This window comes from Perognathus longimembris, chromosome 7, assembly GCF_023159225.1.
Source record: "Perognathus longimembris pacificus isolate PPM17 chromosome 7, ASM2315922v1, whole genome shotgun sequence".
In the NCBI taxonomy this organism is placed as follows: Eukaryota; Metazoa; Chordata; class Mammalia; order Rodentia; family Heteromyidae; genus Perognathus; species Perognathus longimembris.
The window spans coordinates 43,009,181-43,027,865 of NC_063167.1; the positions used below are offsets into that span (position 1 = coordinate 43,009,181).

The window sequence follows — 18,685 nt, forward strand, 5'->3', positions numbered from 1 at the left end:
CTCTTTTCCAACCCATACATACAAATTCCTAAATTATAACCATAATTTTGAAACTAAGATATTTAAACCTTAAGTTGGTGATAATTAAAATCTTGAATTGCTCAACATTTATATTCTAATATACATCTGTTAATAAGATAGGATATACATTCTAACATTTAAAAGATGAACATAATATTTGTATAGTAAACAAAATTAGTAATAAGGACTTTTTGAAGCTATCCACACAGTAAGAAATACCAAGACAGTCCAAAAACGGATGGAATTCAGAGGCAGAACACTTGTGCAAGAGCTCAGGGTTCCCTCCCCAGCATTGGAGGAAAAAAGTCTAAGACTAGATTTAAATATAAAAAAAGTCTACATATTGCTCCAAAAACTACTCATAATTATTTGTAAATGTTCTACTTTATTATGAATACAAAGAATTCCCAGGGCAAGATACTTACATTCCCAATCTCAAAGTTTTGTCTCATAAGTAGGTACAGGGAGGCACTAGCATGAGACCTTATTGTACTGATGCTGCTGCTACAGTGTCGGAGGAGCCGGAGACATAAGTCAGCACACTGCTCTGTCTCTTCTTCAAACAAGAGTTCAGGGAACTGTAAAAACAGAACAACACTGGATTTACATGGTCAAAGTTTCAGGCATATGCTAATATAGCCTGAACTGAAAATTTGGTAGGTTAGCTCAGAAATTAAAATAACTAAGGAATAATGTTAACTAATGGTTAATACCAGATTCAAATACTTATGGGTTCAAATACTGAAGACATCACTTAAATGTTAACAGCATGACCTTGGACAGTTTTCTCATCTATAAAACAGGCCTGGTAAGATTATACACTTGGTATAATTATACATGACTTCCATCAGATAATGTCTAAAACCATAGGATAGTAACCAACGTATAAGAACTCTAGCAGGGTACTGGTGGCTCATACCTGTAATCCTAGCTATTCAGGAGACAAAGACCTGGAAAATTGAGGTTTGAAACTAGCCCATGCAGAAAAGTCTGAGAGACTATGTCTTCAATGTCAGCAAAAGCCTGTCTGGAGGCATGGCTCAAGTGAAAAAGTGCCCACAGTAGGTGAAAAAGAAAAACAAGAGGGCAGCATGGAGGCTGGGGATATGGCCTAGTGGCAAGAGTGCCTGCCTCATATACATGAGGCCCTGGGTTCGATTCCCCAGCACCACATATACAGAAAATGGCCAGAAGGGGTGCTGTGGCTCAAGTGGCAGAGTGCTAGCCTTGAGCAAAAAGAAGCCAGGGACAGTGCTCAGGCCCTGAGTCCAAGCCCCAGGACTGGCCAAAAAAAAAAAAAAAGGGCAGCATGCTGAGCTCAAACTCTGATACTAGTATATACACACACAAATTTTTTATCAATATTTTTATTATTAAAGAATAATACGTATTTCATTGGTTAAATTCCATCATCATTTCTGTGTTCCATCTTCTAGAATGACTAAGATAAACTAGTTACTCTCAAAACTCAAAAATACCATCCATAAGAACACAAACATAGGAATTAGAAGACGTAGTTGAACAAACAGAAATATCTTTATTTTGTTTACCATAGAGTAAGTTAATTTTACTGAGTTGATTTGTTTTTTCTGGTGCTAGTCCTGGGACTTGAACTCAGGGCCTGGGTGCTATCTCTGAGTTTTTATGCTCCAGGCTAGTGTTCCAACACTTGAGCCACAGCTCTTACTTTTGGCTTTTTGGGTTTTTTTTTTTTTTTTGGCCAGTCCTGGGGCTTGGACTCAGGGCCTGAGCACTGTCCCTGGCTTCTTTTTGCTCAAGGCTAGCACTCTGCCACTTGAGCCACAGCGTCCCTTCTGGCCGTTTTCTGTATATGTGGTTCTGGGGAATTGAACCCAGGGCCTCATGTATATGAGGCAAGCACTCTTGCCACTAGGCCATATCCCCAGCCCCTGCTTTTTGGGAATTTTGAACATGGGAGTCCCACAGACTTTCCTGCCTAGGCTGGCTCTGAACTAAGACTCTCTGATCTCAGCCTCCTGAGTAGCTAGGATTACAGGTGGAGCTACCAGCACCTGGCTACATACTAAATTCTTAATAAATGGAGTTAATGAGGAACAGACAAACTGGGGTTAGCTTCCAAACTCATAATGCTATAATCCTAACAGTCAGACAAGACAAGATTAAAAACCCCACACACTGTTAAGATCAGTTATTAATTTCCAGTCTTTTTCCATGTCAAAATGACTATTTTTCTCAGACCAGAAGCTAGTTAAAACGATTCTTAAAAATGGGAAATCCCTAGATAGAGGTGGAAGACACAGAGAGGAATCTAAGGTCTTAGGGCATTGTTCAAATTTTAAGTACAAATATGTTAACCAATGAATGTCTCAAATGAACTTAGACAATGTTAAAAAGAAAGCAAAGCCAGTAAAGACTAGTTGCTAAAGGACCTACCTTTGATACCAGGGCTCTCTGTGTAGCAAAACAGTGTTGTAGATAAACAGCACTTTGATTGCAGGCCATGCTGTGGAGTAGTACTTTGAGCACCCCACCAAGAATGCTCTCTTTGGATTCTGTTACAGAAACAGTCTACAATTGAAAAATAAATACATAAAACAGATATGTACCTGTAATTTGGCTAGGAAGGTATAAAATATGTATAAAAAAGCAAATTTTTAGTAGGTACAGAAAAAACAACATCAGAACTAAGAAGACTTAAAAAGAAGTTTAACAGGATTTGGATATAAGAAGAAAAAAGTGGATGGAATTTGCAGGGAAAATAAAAAGAGATGCATGAAAGCGTAAAGTGTATTGTAGGAAAAATGGTAAGTAAACAGGAGTAACTTGAGAGTCATAAAAAATTCACCAACAGGGGGCTGAGAATATGGCCTACGGGTTGCTTAGCATGTATGAAGCCCAGGGTTCAATTACTCTGCACCACATAAACAGAAAAAGCCAGAAGTGACTGTGGCTCAAGGGGCAGAGTGCTAGCCTTGAGCAAAAAGAAGCCAGGGCTGTGTGCTCAGGCCCTGAGTCCAAGCCCCAGGACTGGCCAAAAAAAAAAAGAAGAAGAAGAAGAGAAGAAGAAAAAGGATCAAAAGAAATAATAAATGAAGCCACCTAATCTGAAATGCTTGGAGAGCCCTGACATTTGCATTTCAGTCAGCAGAAAAAAAGCAGAATTCTAGTGCACTTGCCTTTCTAGGGACATGTCTCAGGGGATTCAACTAGTCTTTCATTCACATTTGTCTCTAGCCCCCAACTAAAATTTACGATTGATATGCCAACATTCTCTGCAGCATCACTCTAGTTTTTTTGTTTTGTTTTGTGTTTTTCTTCTTTTTGTTTTGTGTTTTTTTTCTTTCTTTCTTTTTTTTTTTTTTTTTTTTTTGCCAGTCCTGGGGCTTGGACTCAGGCACTTGAGCCACAGCGCCACTTCTGGCCATTTTCTGTATATGTGGTGCTGGGGAATTGAACCCAGGGCCTTATACAAGGCAAGCATTCTTGCCACTAGGCCATATCCCCAGCCCTGATCCTTTTTCTTCTGTTTTTTGGGGTTTTTTTTGGCCAGTCTTGGGCCAACTTCAACTAATCAACTACCAAATCACAAAGAGTCTTCTAGGTTTCCTACTTTATTTCACTTAAGCAGTCAAGAAATTCAGGTATTTATGTTTTAAATTTTTCAATCAGGGTAATGAAAAGTCAAATATTTTAGGAAAGACAATCCTATGGAAATATAGGGAATGCACTGGAAATAGGAAGATTATCATGAAGCAAGCAGCCATTGTAATAGATTTGAAATAAGAAATTAACAGGAGTCATAACAGAAATAGGAGAAATGAAAGACACATTTATTTAACTGAGAGATTTAGTTAATGGGCTTAAATAATCCTAGCTCTTCAACTTCAATCAAAGGCAATTACTTAATATCTCTCAGGCTATTTTCAGAACTAAATGAGTTATTATTTGTTAAGATCTCAGGATAGTGCCCTGACACAATAAGAATAAACAAAAATATTAACTAAATAATATCATTACCTAGTACTAAGAGTAAAACAATCTTGAGGCTAATAATAATATAATAAATAAGCCTAAAGAACTGCTATAGTTTGCAAAAGATATAGAATAAACCCATCACATCTCTAAGTACTGACAGTGTTGTCCAGCACACTGAATATATTACAAATATTCAGTGGCCACTGGAAATGCAAGTCTATAGCTTAAAAGGATGATTACTTTTTTTTTTTTTGCCAGTCTTGGGTCTTGAACTCAGGGCCTGAGCACGGTCCCTGGCTTCATTTTTGCTCATGGCTAGCACTCTGCCACTTGAGCCACAGAGCCACTCCTGGCCTTTTCTATATATGTGGTGCTGAGGAATCGAACCCAGGGCTTCATGTATACCAGGTGAGCACTCTTGCCACTAGGCCATATTCCTAGCCCTACAGCTTAAAAGGAAAAGGCCATAAACAGTTGAATAAAGTTGAAGTAATAGGAAAAGAAATATATAACTAGCAAATCGTTTATAATTAGATATTGCTGAGAACTAAACTTTTAGAAACTACTGATACTTAAATGTAATTATTTGGCTGAAATATTTTCCTTCCCACCCTAGTTCACCGAGTCTGTGCTTTAAATTTCTCTACTTTGAGTTCTTACCTGGACAACAATCTCTAATGTATCTAAAATGATTAAGTTTGCTTCAGTAGCAAGGTTTCCATCAATTAGTGCTTCATGTTCTATTTCTGCTCTTGACCTAATACAAAATATAAGAAATTATATTTATATTTTTAAAAGCCATAAGGAAACTACAACTTAAAATGCATAGAAATGAAAATCTTGAATCTATTTCAACATTTGACTAAAAAACTAAGAGAATAAGAAAGAGACAACATTTCATAAATTAAAAATATTTTGAGCTGGGCATTAGTGACTCACACCGATAATCCTAGCTACTCCAGAGAATGAGATCTGAGGATCCTAGTTCAAAGTCAGCCTGAGTTCATGAAATTTGTATTTGCAGTTAACAGCAAAAAGTCAGAAGTGGGGCTGTGGCTCAAGTGGCAGAATGCCAGCTTTGAGCAAAAAAGCTAACGTAGTGTCAGGCCCTGGGTTCAAGCCCGAGTAATAGCACATGTGCGTACATGTGCACAGGGATACATGCACACATGCACGTGCGAGCACGCGCGCGCACACACACAGACACACACGTTTTACCCTGTATTTTGTTGTCTCTGTCAAAGCACATTTTCTCACCCAACTACAGAAGCACTATGCCACCGTGAAAGTACAAAAGTTTATGCTTTAGCTTTCAGACATACTACTTTATTCTGAACAGCACAGACACTAGGTGGTGCTATATGGGCTTACATTTAGTACAGCTTCATGTAAAGGAACATTGAAAATGTTCCAAATTCATCTTGGAATTTCAAAAGACTTTCAAAGTTTGTTTTGCCAATCCTGGGGCTTGAACCCTAGGCTTGGGGCTGTCCCTGAGCTCCTGAAGTTCTATCTCTTGAGCCATGGCTCCAGCCTTTTCAGTGATTAATTAGAGATAATAGTCTCACGGACTTCCTGCCTGGCCAAGCGTTGAACTGCAATCCTCAGATCTCAGACTCCTGGGTAGCTAGAATTACAGGTGTGAGTTAATGTGACCCACTTCAATGTTTTTATTCAAGATAAAAACACTTAATATTTCACCTCATTTCTATTTATTTATTTATTTTTGGCCAGCCCTGGAGCTTAGACTCAGGGCCTGAGCACTGTCCTTGGCTTCTTTTTTGGCTCAAGGCTAGCACTCTGCCACTTGAGCCACAGCATCACTTCTGGCTGATTTCTGTATATGTGGTGCTGGGGAATTGAACCCAGGGCTTCATGTATAAGAGGCAAGCACTCTTGCCACTAGGCCATATCCCTAGCCCTTCCCTTTAATTTTTTATATGCTCATCATATAATTTCAGCAAGAGTAGATAAAATCAATACGAGAAACAACTTTGGGAAAAAAAACTGAAGTGAGTTATGTTAACTAGCTTGATAGTAGTAACCATTTCACAACTGCAAACAAATATAAGTCATGTAAATAATGTAATAATGTAAAATTCACTTTTTTGTCAATTATAGCAATAAGGAGGGTGGGGTAGAAAAAGAATGGAAAATAATTTGACAGAGAAAACAGTTGCTGAAAGCATTTTCTAAGATTTATTGAAGAAAATGGGTTTTTACATATATAAAACATTTTCCTTCCCTATAACATATGAAAAATTCTTCTCCTATATATTCTTTAAAATTTAAAAGTCAAATATATTTTATCTTCTACAATTTGAATGCCTAATATAATTATAAGATAAAGCTAAAATTAACCATGTGCATTTTACATTTGAAATCTTAAAGCCCATCAGAAATATCAAATATAAGCCAGGAGCTGGTGGCTTACACCTGTAATCCTGGCTACTCAAAAGGCTGAGATCTGTGGAACATGGTTCAAAGCCAGCCTTGTCAGAAAAGCCGGAGACTTTTATTTCCAATAAACTACTTAGAAAAGTCCAGAAGTGGTGCTGTGGCTCTAGTGGTAGAGCACTAGCCTTGAGCCAAAGAAGGTCAGGGACAGCACCCAAGCCCTGAATTCAAGCCCTAGGACTAGGAGAGGGAGAGAAAGGGAGAGAGGGAGAAAGGGGGAGAAAAAGGGAGAGAGAGGGAGAAAGAGGGAAAGAGAGGGAGAGAGAGAAGGAAGGAAGGAAGGAAGGAAGGAAGGAAGGAAGGAAGGAAGGAAGGAAGGAAGGAAGGAAGGAAGGAAGGAAGGAAGGTCGGTCAAATGTAAGGTTAAAGTACTTGTCAAGCTTCTCTGTGTTCTGACGCCAGTGGGTCATATCCTTTCTCCACCTCAGGTTTTCTTGGCTTCCAAAAGCACTTCCAGATGGGCTTCTCTCTGTCAAGTAAAATTCAAACCAATTTAAAAATGTTATTTCAGTTGGACCATGTCTGTTTATATTTGCAAATATACAAGAAATACTCCATTTCATTAATTTTGCATACAACCATTCTTTCAGTACAAGTGGAAGAACATGACAATGGTGCTTCTTATTTTAAAAAGGTTCAAAGTATAGAGGATTTAAAGAAGCATAGGTTCTAATCCTGATTTTCTTCTAAGGGCCTAAAGGATATGATCATATTTCCTATCACTTTCTTTCTTGCTTATTTCATTAGCTAGAATGCTTTGTTTGATATTAACTACAAGCATGAAGCCTCTTCCTACTCCAAAAATTCCTTTCCTCTGGGTTTGTTTTTTCCTGCCAACAGCATTTGTGGCCACAAAATCTCAAGTTACGGTGGGAGAGAAACAGCGTCTATTTTGTGCAGTATTTAATGCCCAGGCTGGTAAAGTATCTGGCACATACCAAGAGATCAATAAGCTTCCGTTCAACAAGCAAACAAAATAGAATGAATTCAGAAAGTAATTGCTTCCTGCTAGGTGTCAATGTCTCATGCTTGTATTCCTAGCTATTTCGGAAGTGAAGATAGGGAAAATCATGGTTCAAGAGCATGGATCTTAAACCTCTTAATCTATAGCTGTGTGTTAGGATGCACATCTATCAAAGGATTGCAGTCCAGGCCAGCCAGGGAAAAAAGCAAGACTAAAACCAGCCCTGGAACAGAAGTCCACAAAACTCTTATCTGCAAAATAACTACCAAGAAGCCTGGTGGAGGCATAGCTCAAGTGATGGAGTGCCAGCTATGGAAGCAAGTCAAGCAAGTATGAAGTTCTGGGTTCAAATCCAAGTACTAGCAAAACAAACAAGACAACAAAAAAGGGCTGGAAACATGGGGCTCATGGGTAGAGAACCTGAGTAGCAAGCATGAAGTCTTGTATTCAAAACCCTACTACTACAAAATAATAACAATAGGACAATAATAACTACTTCCTTAGATCTATATGGGGCAAAGAAAGAGGAAGGTAGGATTTCTCTCATGTGGTCTAATCTAGGTTTAAATACAGATTGAATGTTAGGGGTCTTTTTATCGGGCTAGTTCTGGGGCTTGAATTCAGGGTCTGGGTACTATCCTTGAGTTTCTTTTGCACTCAAGGCTATACTCTATTACTTGAGTCACAGCTCCATTTCTAGCTTCTTGGTGGTTAACTGGAAACAAGTGCCTCACAGATTTTCCTGCTGGGCTGGTTGAGAACTGTGATCCTCAGAAGTCTTCTGAGTAGCTATGATGATAAGCATGAGCCACTGTTGCCCAGTGCCATGGGTCTTTTAAGGGGCAAGAAATGATTCATACAAATCTATCATAAAGGAAGAAGGCATTAAGAATTGTGGAGAAATGTGTAAGCCAACAACAGAATCAAGTCAGATTTCAAGCTCTCAACCAAAAAAACTAATAGTCCTTTATGAAAAAGATGAGACTTTAAACTGACTGGGAGGATGAAAGATAATGCAAGCACAAAAATGAGGGTTCAACTAGGAAATAAAAGAATAATGGGTAACCTCTCTGAACATCAACTTTTTTCTTTTCCTGCCAGCCCTGGGGCTTGAACTCAGGGCCTTTTGCTCAAGGCTAGCACTCTACCACTTGAGCCACAGCACCACTTCTGGCCTTTTCTGTTTATGTGTTGCCGAGGAATTGAACCCAGGGCTTCATGCATGCTAGGCACCAAATCACATTCCCAGCCCTGTACATCATCTTTATAACAAAAATTAAAAAAAATAATAATGGGAAACAATTATTTGATACAGTAACAGCCAGGTCTGTCTTTTTTCTACTTTCTTTCATTTTTTTCCTTCCTTCACTCCCTTTTTCACTTTGAAATCTTAATATTTGATAAATTTTATGAAAGAAAGAAAAAATATGCATATTATGATTAGCAGAGTATCTTTAATCAATTTATATTTTTAAAGTTAAGAATATCTATTATTAGGTGACCTAGATTAAATGTCTAAATGTAAATAAGAATCACAGAGGCTTAAGTTTTCAAAGACAAAAAGTTCAATTTTTATTCAAATGGTCGGAGATGTTCCTAAGGCTTACATATAAACAGCTTATATTATTATAACTGTTAATAGTTTCATCCAAAAATAAGCCTTTGAAAGAAATAAAGTAGAATACAGAGAATATTAAATTAGAAATAAAATGTATTTGTTCCTTTCACATAGTTTATGATCTTAGGCAAGTTTTATGCCTCTGATTTTAATTTCTTATTTAAAACACAATTATCCTTTAGTCTATGAAAATAATTGAATATTTTAAATAAAATATATTTTTATACTTTCACAGACAGTTGTACACAGTAAGTTAAAAGAAAACAAAAAATTACATTGTAAACCAGTTAAAAATAATGCTAAATTATTCTTTCATAAGCAAATTCTTACTCATTATAAAATTCTGAACACATATAGCATATAAAATACTACTTAAATAAATGACTGCTATGCTAATAAACTGTCAGGAAACTATAATGAGCAAATACTAACTCACATTAACACTTTTTTGTTAATAAATATATAGTGCTGTTAGCAGGTGTTATATGTACAGATAATTTTAAAAATTCATCAGTAATATTATTTGTATATAACTTTGGATATTCTAGTGTTTACAAATACATAGACAGCAAGATCAGTTGTTATACTATCTTCCAAGTTCTCTCTCTTACTCTCCCTCTCTTCTTTTCTTTTTTTTTTGTAGTGCAGAGAACCAAATTCAGGGCCTTCCCCTTGCTAGGCAAATGTTCTTTCCAACCCCATATCTTTTCTTTTTCTTTTTGCTGGTCCTGGGTTTTGAACTCAGTACCTGGGTGTTGTCCTGGAGCTTTTCTGGTCAATACTAGCACTCTACCACATGGACTCCATATCTGGCCTTTTGGTAGTTAGTTCAAAACAAGAGTCTCACAGACTTTCCTGCCCAGGCTGGCTGTGAACTGAAATCTTCAGATATCAGCCTCTTGAATAGCTAGGAATACAGGCTTAAGCCACTAGCACCATATCTTCTAAGTTCTTGAACAGTCACAAGTAGATGAGGGAAAAGAAGGTGGGAGGATTAAGGGTCAAGGCCAACCAGTGTACCATATCTAGGATTAGAAATAAGAGTTCAAATGCTACTACTTTTCCTGATATTTGAGTGTGATGGGCAACATTTTTGATAAAGGGTATATTAATTTGTTATACAAAGAAAAATACTTCTAGCAGTAAAAAGCTACGTTACATAGAAGGAACCCTATGGAAACTATGTCCTCTGGTGTTGATGTGTTGATGAAGATCTACTAACTATGCTAAATGTTCCACTCTATAGGCAGTGTTGACAGTGGAAGAAGATACACATAGGTCTGGGTAGATAAATCTCTGTATCTCATGCTTAGTTTTAGTGTCGGACTAAATCTGTTAGAAAAGTCTGAAATCTGTTTTAAAAGAGGGGAACTGGATGCCTGTGGCTTACAGCTATCATCCTAGCTACTCACAAGGTAAGGATCCTGGATCAAAACCATCCTAGGTAGACAAATCCTAAAGATCTTTACTTCCAGTTAACCAGTTTAAAGCTGCAATTGGGCATACCTTAACTGGTACAGTACCAACAGTAATTTAAAAAGAAAAGGTGTTGGGCTACTGGTGGCTCAGGCCTACAATCCTAGCTATTCGGGAAACTGAGATCTGAGGATCATGGTTCAAATCCAGCCCTGGCAGGAAAGTCCATGAGACACGTATCTCCAATTAATCACCAGAAAACTGGAAGTGGTGCTGTGGTTCAAAGTGGTAGAGTGCTAGCCTTGGAAAAGTGCTCAGGGATAATGCCCAGGATTGAGTTTGTGCCCCACAACTGGCAAACAACAGCAACAACAAAAAAAGGTGAGTGAGGGGCTGGGGATATGGCCTAGTGGCAAGAGTGCTTGCCTTGTATACATGAGGCCCTGGGTTTGATTCCCCAGCACCACTTATACAGAAAACGGCCAGAAGTGGCGCTGTGGCTCAAGTGGCAGAGTGCTAGCCTTGAGCAAAAAGAAGCCAGGGACAGTGCTCAGACCCTGAGTTCAAGGCCCAGGACTGGCAAAAAAAAAAAAAAAAAAAAAGGTGAGTGAAAGTATAAGGCCCTGAGTTCAAGCCCCAGTACCAGAAAACAAACAAACATGAATGGGGAGCTTAAGGTGTAGCACAAGTGCAGTACTGGAATAAATAAATATGCACACTATAATAAATATATTATAATAAATAATTAAACAGGGTACCAGGTATTAAATGAGACTATCCAAAGCAAACTGGGGAGTATTTTTAACCTTTTAAATTCAGAATTTGAACTTGTATATTGCAGAGAAATAATTACTGAAGTTAACTCAAAAAATGATTTAAAAAATAGAACTTCCACTGAAAATCTGTAACAATGATAACTATAATATATAATTCAAGAAAATGAAAGAATCCTCACCAGGAGAAGATATTGTGTACATACCGAGCTGTCCTCGGCTTCGGCGCACCATTTCTTGCCTAGCACCTATGCTTCCAAGAATAGCTTCTTCAAGCTTTGCTCTCATGTCTTTTGATTTCTTAAAGGTCAGACTATTCATTCTTTCAAATACTTTTTTCCCCTAAAATTTACACATTAAAAAAAAAAAACAACAAACAGGCACTGAGAAAAATTTCTTCTTGCTTTTCCACATTATTTTTCCTTTCTTGTTACAATGGCTACTTACTTTGTACTCAAAGCAAGATACACAAAGATAAAGCAGGTCTAACAGACGATTTAGTTGTAGGACTGAAAGATCTGTAAACCATTTTTGTAAAACTGTTTCATCTGCATTCTTGAGAACCCAAAGTAGACAGATCAAAAGACTCCGACTTGATTCTGCTGAAAATGTTGTATGCTGCCTGCCACTCTGAAAAGAACAATAGAATAAGACCTATTATTCAATGATTGGTTCTTATTTATTGGTTGCCAAAGACAAGATAAATTGCCTGTAATTACAGCACATGAAAGCTAAGGCAGAAGGATCATTGAGTTCAAAACCAGCCTGAGTCACAGTAACAAATTCGAGGCCAACCTGGGCTATACAGTGAGACCCGTCTCAAAACTCAGAAAATAAAAAATAAATGGATACATAAAAGAAAAATAAAACAAAAATTGTTTAAAAATTAGTTATTAAAAGAACCATTTATGCCGGGCATTGATGGTTCATGCCTGCAACCCTAGCTAGTCAGGAGGCAGAGATCTTAGAATTGTGGTTTGAAGCCAGCCAGGGCAGGAAAGTTTGTGAGACTCTTATTTCCAATTAACCATTAAAAAGCCAGAAGTGGAGCTGTGGTTCAAGTGGTAGAGGGCTAGCCTTGAGTAAAAAAGCTCATGAACAGTACCCTGGAGTTTAGTTCAAGCCCCAGGACTGTCCCCAACGCCCCCCTGCCCCTCTCCCAAAAAAATAACAGGCTCACATCTGTAATCCTAGCAAGTGAGGAGGCTGAGAATTGAGGATGGCGGTTCAAAGCCAGCCCAGGCAGGAAAGTCTGTGAGACTCATCTCTAATTAACCATCTGAAAAAGCCAGAAAAGGAACTGTGGCTCAAGTGATAGAGTACTAGTCTTGAGCAAAAATGCTCAGGGACAGAAAGCCCTAGGACCAGTGCAGATACAGACACACAGATACAGACACACAGATACAGACACACACACACACACACACACACACACGCAGGCACGCACGCACGCATGTACACACACACACACACACGAACCACTTGATTTACATAACACTTGCATAAAACAGTAATAAAAAACCTTACAATTAATGCCTGAAGTTCAATATTTTCTTGGCAACAGAAGTTTGTGTTAGTTTATGGCAGGGCATTTAGAATACAAAGCAGAGCTGGCATGTCTATAATGCCAGCATTTAAATGGCTAAGGCAAAAAGATTGTAAGAACAAGGCTAGCCTGGGCTACACAGAGATCAGGTCTTCTAAAACTAAAAAAGACAATGTGGAGCCAGGTGACAGACAGTGGTTCAGGCCTGTAATTCTAGCTACTCAGGAGGCTGAGTTCTGAGGATCACAGTTTGAAGCCAGCCTGGTACAGGAGAGTCAGTGAGACTTTTATCTTCAATTAACCAGCAAAAGCTGGGAGTGCAGCTGTGACTCAAGTGGAAGAGCACTGGCCTTTAACAGAAAAGCTCAGGGGTAGTGTCCAGGCCCTGAGTTTAAAACCTAACACCAGTACAAACATAAAAAAAACCAGGGTGGAAATTTTCAAGTTTCTGAATGTTGTAACACAGTGCTTTATTTCATCAACCATGATACAATAGTTTTAAATAATTCGGTACAAAGCACACAATATTCTGAAAACTTTAATGTTTTCATGTAATAAATAAAATTAAAGAGTACTCTTGCTTCAGCTAATATACTAGTTGTTTAAGTGCATGTTTTTCATTTCTGCATGAGGAATGTTTTACCGTTGATGTGAGTAGGAAACTGCCAGGTCTTGTTAGCTGAGGGACTGATGTTCCTGCAATTGCCATGGCAACAGTCTGGCTTATCATACTTCCATTCTCACTTTCATAATCATCAGGAGCCATATAAATTGGTCTTCCTCGCTGATTGTGAGTTTCTGATAGAAAACCAAATAAAATCAACAGTTAATAAAGCACACAAGTCTTTTTCTCTTTTCCCCATTATTCTTCAGAAGAAAACCCTATAACCATCTAATAACAGACAGTGTGAACAATGTAAAGACTAGAAGCACCAACTCCTAGTCAAACAACCAAATGTAAAGCCAGGTGCTAGTAGCTTATATCTGTAATGTTAGCTACTCAGGAGGCTGAGATCTGAGCATTGAAGTTCAAAGCCAGCTTAGGCAGAAAAGTCAATCAGACTTTTATCTCCAATTATCCACACAAAAGACAAAAGTGGAGCAGTGGCTCAAGAGGCAGAGCACTAACCTTGAGCAAAAAAAACTGAGGGACGGTGCCTAATCCCTGAGTTCAAGCCCCAGGACCAGCAAACAACAACAAACCCTATGTATAACTTTTGACTCCAAAAACTACTTATAGCTTGTTGATTAAGCCTTAACATTAACATAAATAATGTTGACGAATAACTATTTTGTAGGTTTTCTGTAGTAAATGCAATGAAAAATAGGTAAGTACCAAAGATAGTTCACTTTGTCTTGTGATATACTATTGGCCAGATGAGCTGCTCACATGGAGATGATTAGGATCACACTGCATTTTAAGCAAAACTTAAATCCAGAATACCAACGGGAGGTGGCTACAAAATTATTAAGGACTACAGTACATACTACTCTTAGTTGGCATTTTTATCAAGGCTTCATGAATGCTGGGCAAGCATTCTACCACTAAGCTACATTCTCAGCCCTTGATGGTAAATTAAAAAAAAAAAGATTTATTATCTACATAGTCTTTATATATCCATATCTGACTTTGTCTTAATTATTTTGGCATTCCCAGGCTATATAGCTTGTGAGGTTTTTCAAATGCTTGTTTATTTCCTCAGCCAAAATGCCTATAAGTAGATCCACACAGTTCATACCCATGTTGTACAAGGGTTATCTGTCATTAGTTACTTCTTTCAAGTATTTTAAACATTAACTCATTTCTACAGTAGCAATTTGTAGTTTGTGAAGAACTTTAACCTAACAGTTAATAATATGAACATTTCTGCTTTCAAGTGAGGAATCTTGTTTTAGTGGACAAAATATTGAGAGGAAAACTCCCATCCATGGAAGGCAAAAAAAAAAAAAAAGTTATCTTTGAATTACCAGTACTGTTTTTTGTTTTTTTCCAGTCCTGGGCCTTGGACTCAGGGCCTGAGCACTATCCCTGGCTTCTTTTTGCTCAAGGCTGGCACTCTACCACTTGAGCCACAGTGCCACTTCTGGCCATTTTCTATATACATGGTGCTGGGGAATTGAACCCAGAGCTTCATGTATGTGAGGCAAGCACTCTTGCCACTAGGCCATATTCCCAGCCCCGAATTACTAGTACTGTTAAAGCTCCTAATACATATCACCACTCCAGAAATGTTTTTATTTTTATTAAGCTGGAAATATTCTTACAACGTCAACTGCCACCTTAAATTGCATGTATCTGAACAAAAATAGAGTCTAAATATAACATTTAAGTAAACTTTAAATATTAAAAGCAAGAGGAATAAAAGTTTGTGAAATGTAGATTTGTATATGTGCGTGTGCCTGTGTGCGTGTATGCTGGCCCTGGGGCTGGGTGCTGTTCTTGAGCTTTTTCACCCAAGTCTAGTACTCTACACTTGAGACACAGCTCTACTTCCACCTAATTTTCTTTTGGGCAGCTAATTGTACATAGTAGTCTCACAGACTTTTCTGCATGGGCTGGCTTTGACCTGCAATCCAAAAACATCTACCTCCTAAATAGCTATAAACAACCACATCTGAAGAACTCTAGTTTTTAGGAAGCAATATAATTTCAATTTACTAAACAAATTTTAAAGAAAAAATAAACATAATTCTTATTTGGGTAACTATTAATTATACATATTCATGAATAAAATATGTACAAAGCTGATACTGAAGGTACTAGTCAGCTGTTAAGTACACCTATTTTTCTAAAAGGTGGGCATGAAATTGCTATAAACCCATAATTCAAAAACTCTTATTTTTGCCAATCCTGAGGCTTGAATTCTGGGCCTGGGCATTCATTGTTCCTGAGCTTCTTTTGCTAATGACTAGTACTAAACCACTTGAGTTACAGTGCCATTTCCAGCTTTTTCTACGGTTTATTGGAGATAAGTCTCATGGACCTTCTTGACTAAGCTGGCTTCGAACCATGATCCTCAGATCTCAGCCTCCTTAGTAACTAAGATTATGAGTGTGAACAACTGGCATCCAGCACTTGAAAATTAAGTTTAAAACTTCATCATAAGAAAGATCAGGAGCTGAGTATGCTGGTTTATGCCTGTAATGTTAGGGAGGAGATGATCATAGGAAAAAATAGGCTCATAAAGCCACATTTCAATCAACAAAAGCTGGGTGTGATGGTTCATGCCTAAACACCCAAGCTACTAGGAAAGTGTAAGTAGGAGGATTACAGCCTTGGTTGGCCTAGGAATAATTTGAGACTCTATTTTAAAAACACCTAGAACAAAAATGGCCTGGGGGTATACTTTAAGTCATATAGCACTTACCACACAATGATGAAACCCTAATTTCAAACTTCAATAGTGTCAAAAAACAAAACAAAATAACATCAAAAATACTACATCTGTAATCCTAGCTACTCAGGAGGCTGACCTCTGAGGATAGTATGGTTCAAAGTCAGCATGGGCAGGAAAGACTGGGAAGTAGAACTGGCTTGAGTGATAAGAATACAAGCTTTGAGCACAAAAGGTCAAGGGACAGTGCCCAGGCTCTGAGTTCAAGCCCCAGGACAGGCACAAAACAAAACAACAAAAACCCCAGTACATGGAGGAATTTTGTCCTGAATTTTCTCGCATAGTCAAAAGTTTTAATCAATATGGCTAAATATTTAATCAGTATAATTTCCATGAACTTATTTTCTGAAGATCTTCATCCTGGAGATATTTTCCAAGTTTTTTTTTTAACATATCACATTTTAAGACATCTCTTAATTATACAAAGTACCTGTAAAATCATACAGCTGAGGTACAGTTTCCATGATAATACCAATCAGAGGAAGATACAGCATGGCCACCCGAGCCTTTATCTGAGGGTCAGAGTACCGTGGGTCAGAGTCATGACTGGATAGTAAATTGTGTACCATATTGATGACTTTCTTATGCAATCCAAACAGACTATTTAAAAAGAAGACATGAAGAAGTAGTAAGGTCACAGTGATTAGTTAATATCTTTAAAACAAACAGTACACATGTTGATCAATCAATCTGGTTTAACTTCTTAACTCTGGAATTTATATTTACATGTATTTCTATGAAACGCCTGTAATTTTAAAGTAAGTAAGATACATGAAAGTATAAAATTTATAAAGAACTGAGCCAAAAGGAAAGGTACAAAATCCCTTGTGAATAAAACAACATTTTGACATGAACTTCTTAAATGTACTTTTGAATTTAAAGAACTTAATAGAAATTATAGTACTATTTTTATTTATTTATTTATTTTTGGCCAGTCCTGGGCCTTGGACTCAGGGCCTGAGCGCTGTCCCTGGCTTCTTCCCGCTCAAGGCTAGCACTCTGCCACTTGCGCCACAGCGCCGCTTCTGGCCGTTTTCTGTATATGTGGTGCTGGGGAATCGAACCTAGGGCCTCATGTATCCGAGGCAGGCACTCTTGCCACTAGGCTATATCCCCAGCCCATAGTACTATTTTTAAAATGAAATTTTAGAGCAGGCACCAAAGGCTTATGCCTGTAATCCTAGCTACTCAGGAGACTGAGATCTGAGGATCAAAGTTCAAAGGCAGCCCAGGCAGGGAAGTCTGTGAGAGTCTTATCTCCAATTAACCACCAAAAAAAGAAAACAGCCAGAAATGGAGCTGTGGCTCAAGTGTAGAGTGCTAGTCTTGAGTAAAAAAGCCTTGGGACAGCACCCAAGGCTGACTGGCATTAAAAAAAAAAAAAAAGATAAATTTCAAGCATTTTACATTTTATTTTATCACATTAGATGATTTCATATTTATATTGTTTTTTGCCGGTCCCCTTTGTGCTCAAGATTAGTGCTTTACCACTTGAGCCACAGTGCCATTTCTGGCCTTTTCTGAGTATTATTGGAGATAAGAGTCTCCCAGAATTTCTTGCCCAGGGTGGCTTCTAACTGTGATCCTCAGATGTAAGCCTCCTGGGTAGCTAGGATTACAGCATGAGCCACCAATGCCTGGCTCATTTCATATTTATAAAAATGAATTGTTACCTTTTTCTGAAAGGAAAATTTATCCACAGGATTATGTAGTCTACTGGCTTGGGTTGTCTTTGACATCTATCTCTAAATGAACTTCTTTGCTAACATATCTCATTTAGTTTCTTATGGTTTTTCTACTCCCAATCCCCTTTGGTTTCAAGAGATTAGGCTAATACTCCAGCAAGGCTCATATACTCTTTTTAAAAAATTTTTATTGGAAAGGTGAGGTGATGTACAGAGGGTTACAGTTAGAGAAGTAAGGTAAATGAGTATGTTTCTTTTTGGACAGTGTTACTCGCTCCCTCATTTTCTCCCCCTTCTCTCAGTTCACATGTTTCTCTTCTTAGACTGAAGGCATTTTAACAATGTAAATCAATCAAGTTAAAAATTCACTTCAACTCGCTCTGTTCACAGCATCCAATAGCAGTTTCAGATCTCATTGTCTCTCCTTAAGCCTCACTGATCAATCTCAAGGGAAGACTTTGACTGCTACCCCTCATCTTAATAAAGAAAGGTCAATTTGAATTTGCTATGGAAGATCTTATAAAATGTCCAGCTTCATACCTTCATACCTACTGAAGCATCTTTTCTTTTTGTACCTTCTCCCAAAGTAATTTCTCCAGATGGCCACAGAACCCTGTCTTTCTTCAATAGTGACTTCCTTCACTAAGTTCTTTCTACCTTTTTTCAAATCCATGATCCTTCGATCTCAGTCCCCCAAAATAGCCGTGACTAGATGAGCACGGCACAATGCCAGATAGACTCCCTACAGATGGTGTGTGTATGCCTGTGCGTGAATGTGCGTGAGCTCTGGGGCTTCAAATCAGGCTCTGGGTGCTGTCCCTAAAGCTTATTTTGCTCAAGGCTAGTACTCTAC

General features: G+C 38.1%; 1 protein-coding gene across 5 annotated transcripts in view; it reads right to left on the reverse strand.

Annotated features, from left to right (window-relative positions):
• Positions 1-18,685, reverse strand: part of Dock7 (dedicator of cytokinesis 7) — a 181,058-nt gene that overhangs the window by 34,394 nt on the left and 127,979 nt on the right. For 3 of the 5 annotated variants that reach the window (XM_048351454.1, XM_048351453.1, XM_048351455.1), the window contains 8 exons: positions 16,578-16,747; positions 13,396-13,550; positions 11,654-11,836; positions 11,413-11,548; positions 6,808-6,904; positions 4,639-4,735; positions 2,437-2,571; positions 447-599 (listed from right to left, as the gene is read on the reverse strand). In XM_048351454.1, coding sequence (XP_048207411.1) covers positions 447-599; positions 2,437-2,571; positions 4,639-4,735; positions 6,808-6,904; positions 11,413-11,548; positions 11,654-11,836; positions 13,396-13,550; positions 16,578-16,747 — 1,126 coding nt within the window. Of the gene's footprint in view, positions 1-446; positions 600-2,436; positions 2,572-4,638; positions 4,736-6,807; positions 6,905-11,388; positions 11,549-11,653; positions 11,837-13,395; positions 13,551-16,577; positions 16,748-18,685 lie in introns of all 5 variants that reach the window. The other 2 variants (XM_048351452.1, XM_048351451.1) reach the window with 1 other exon arrangement.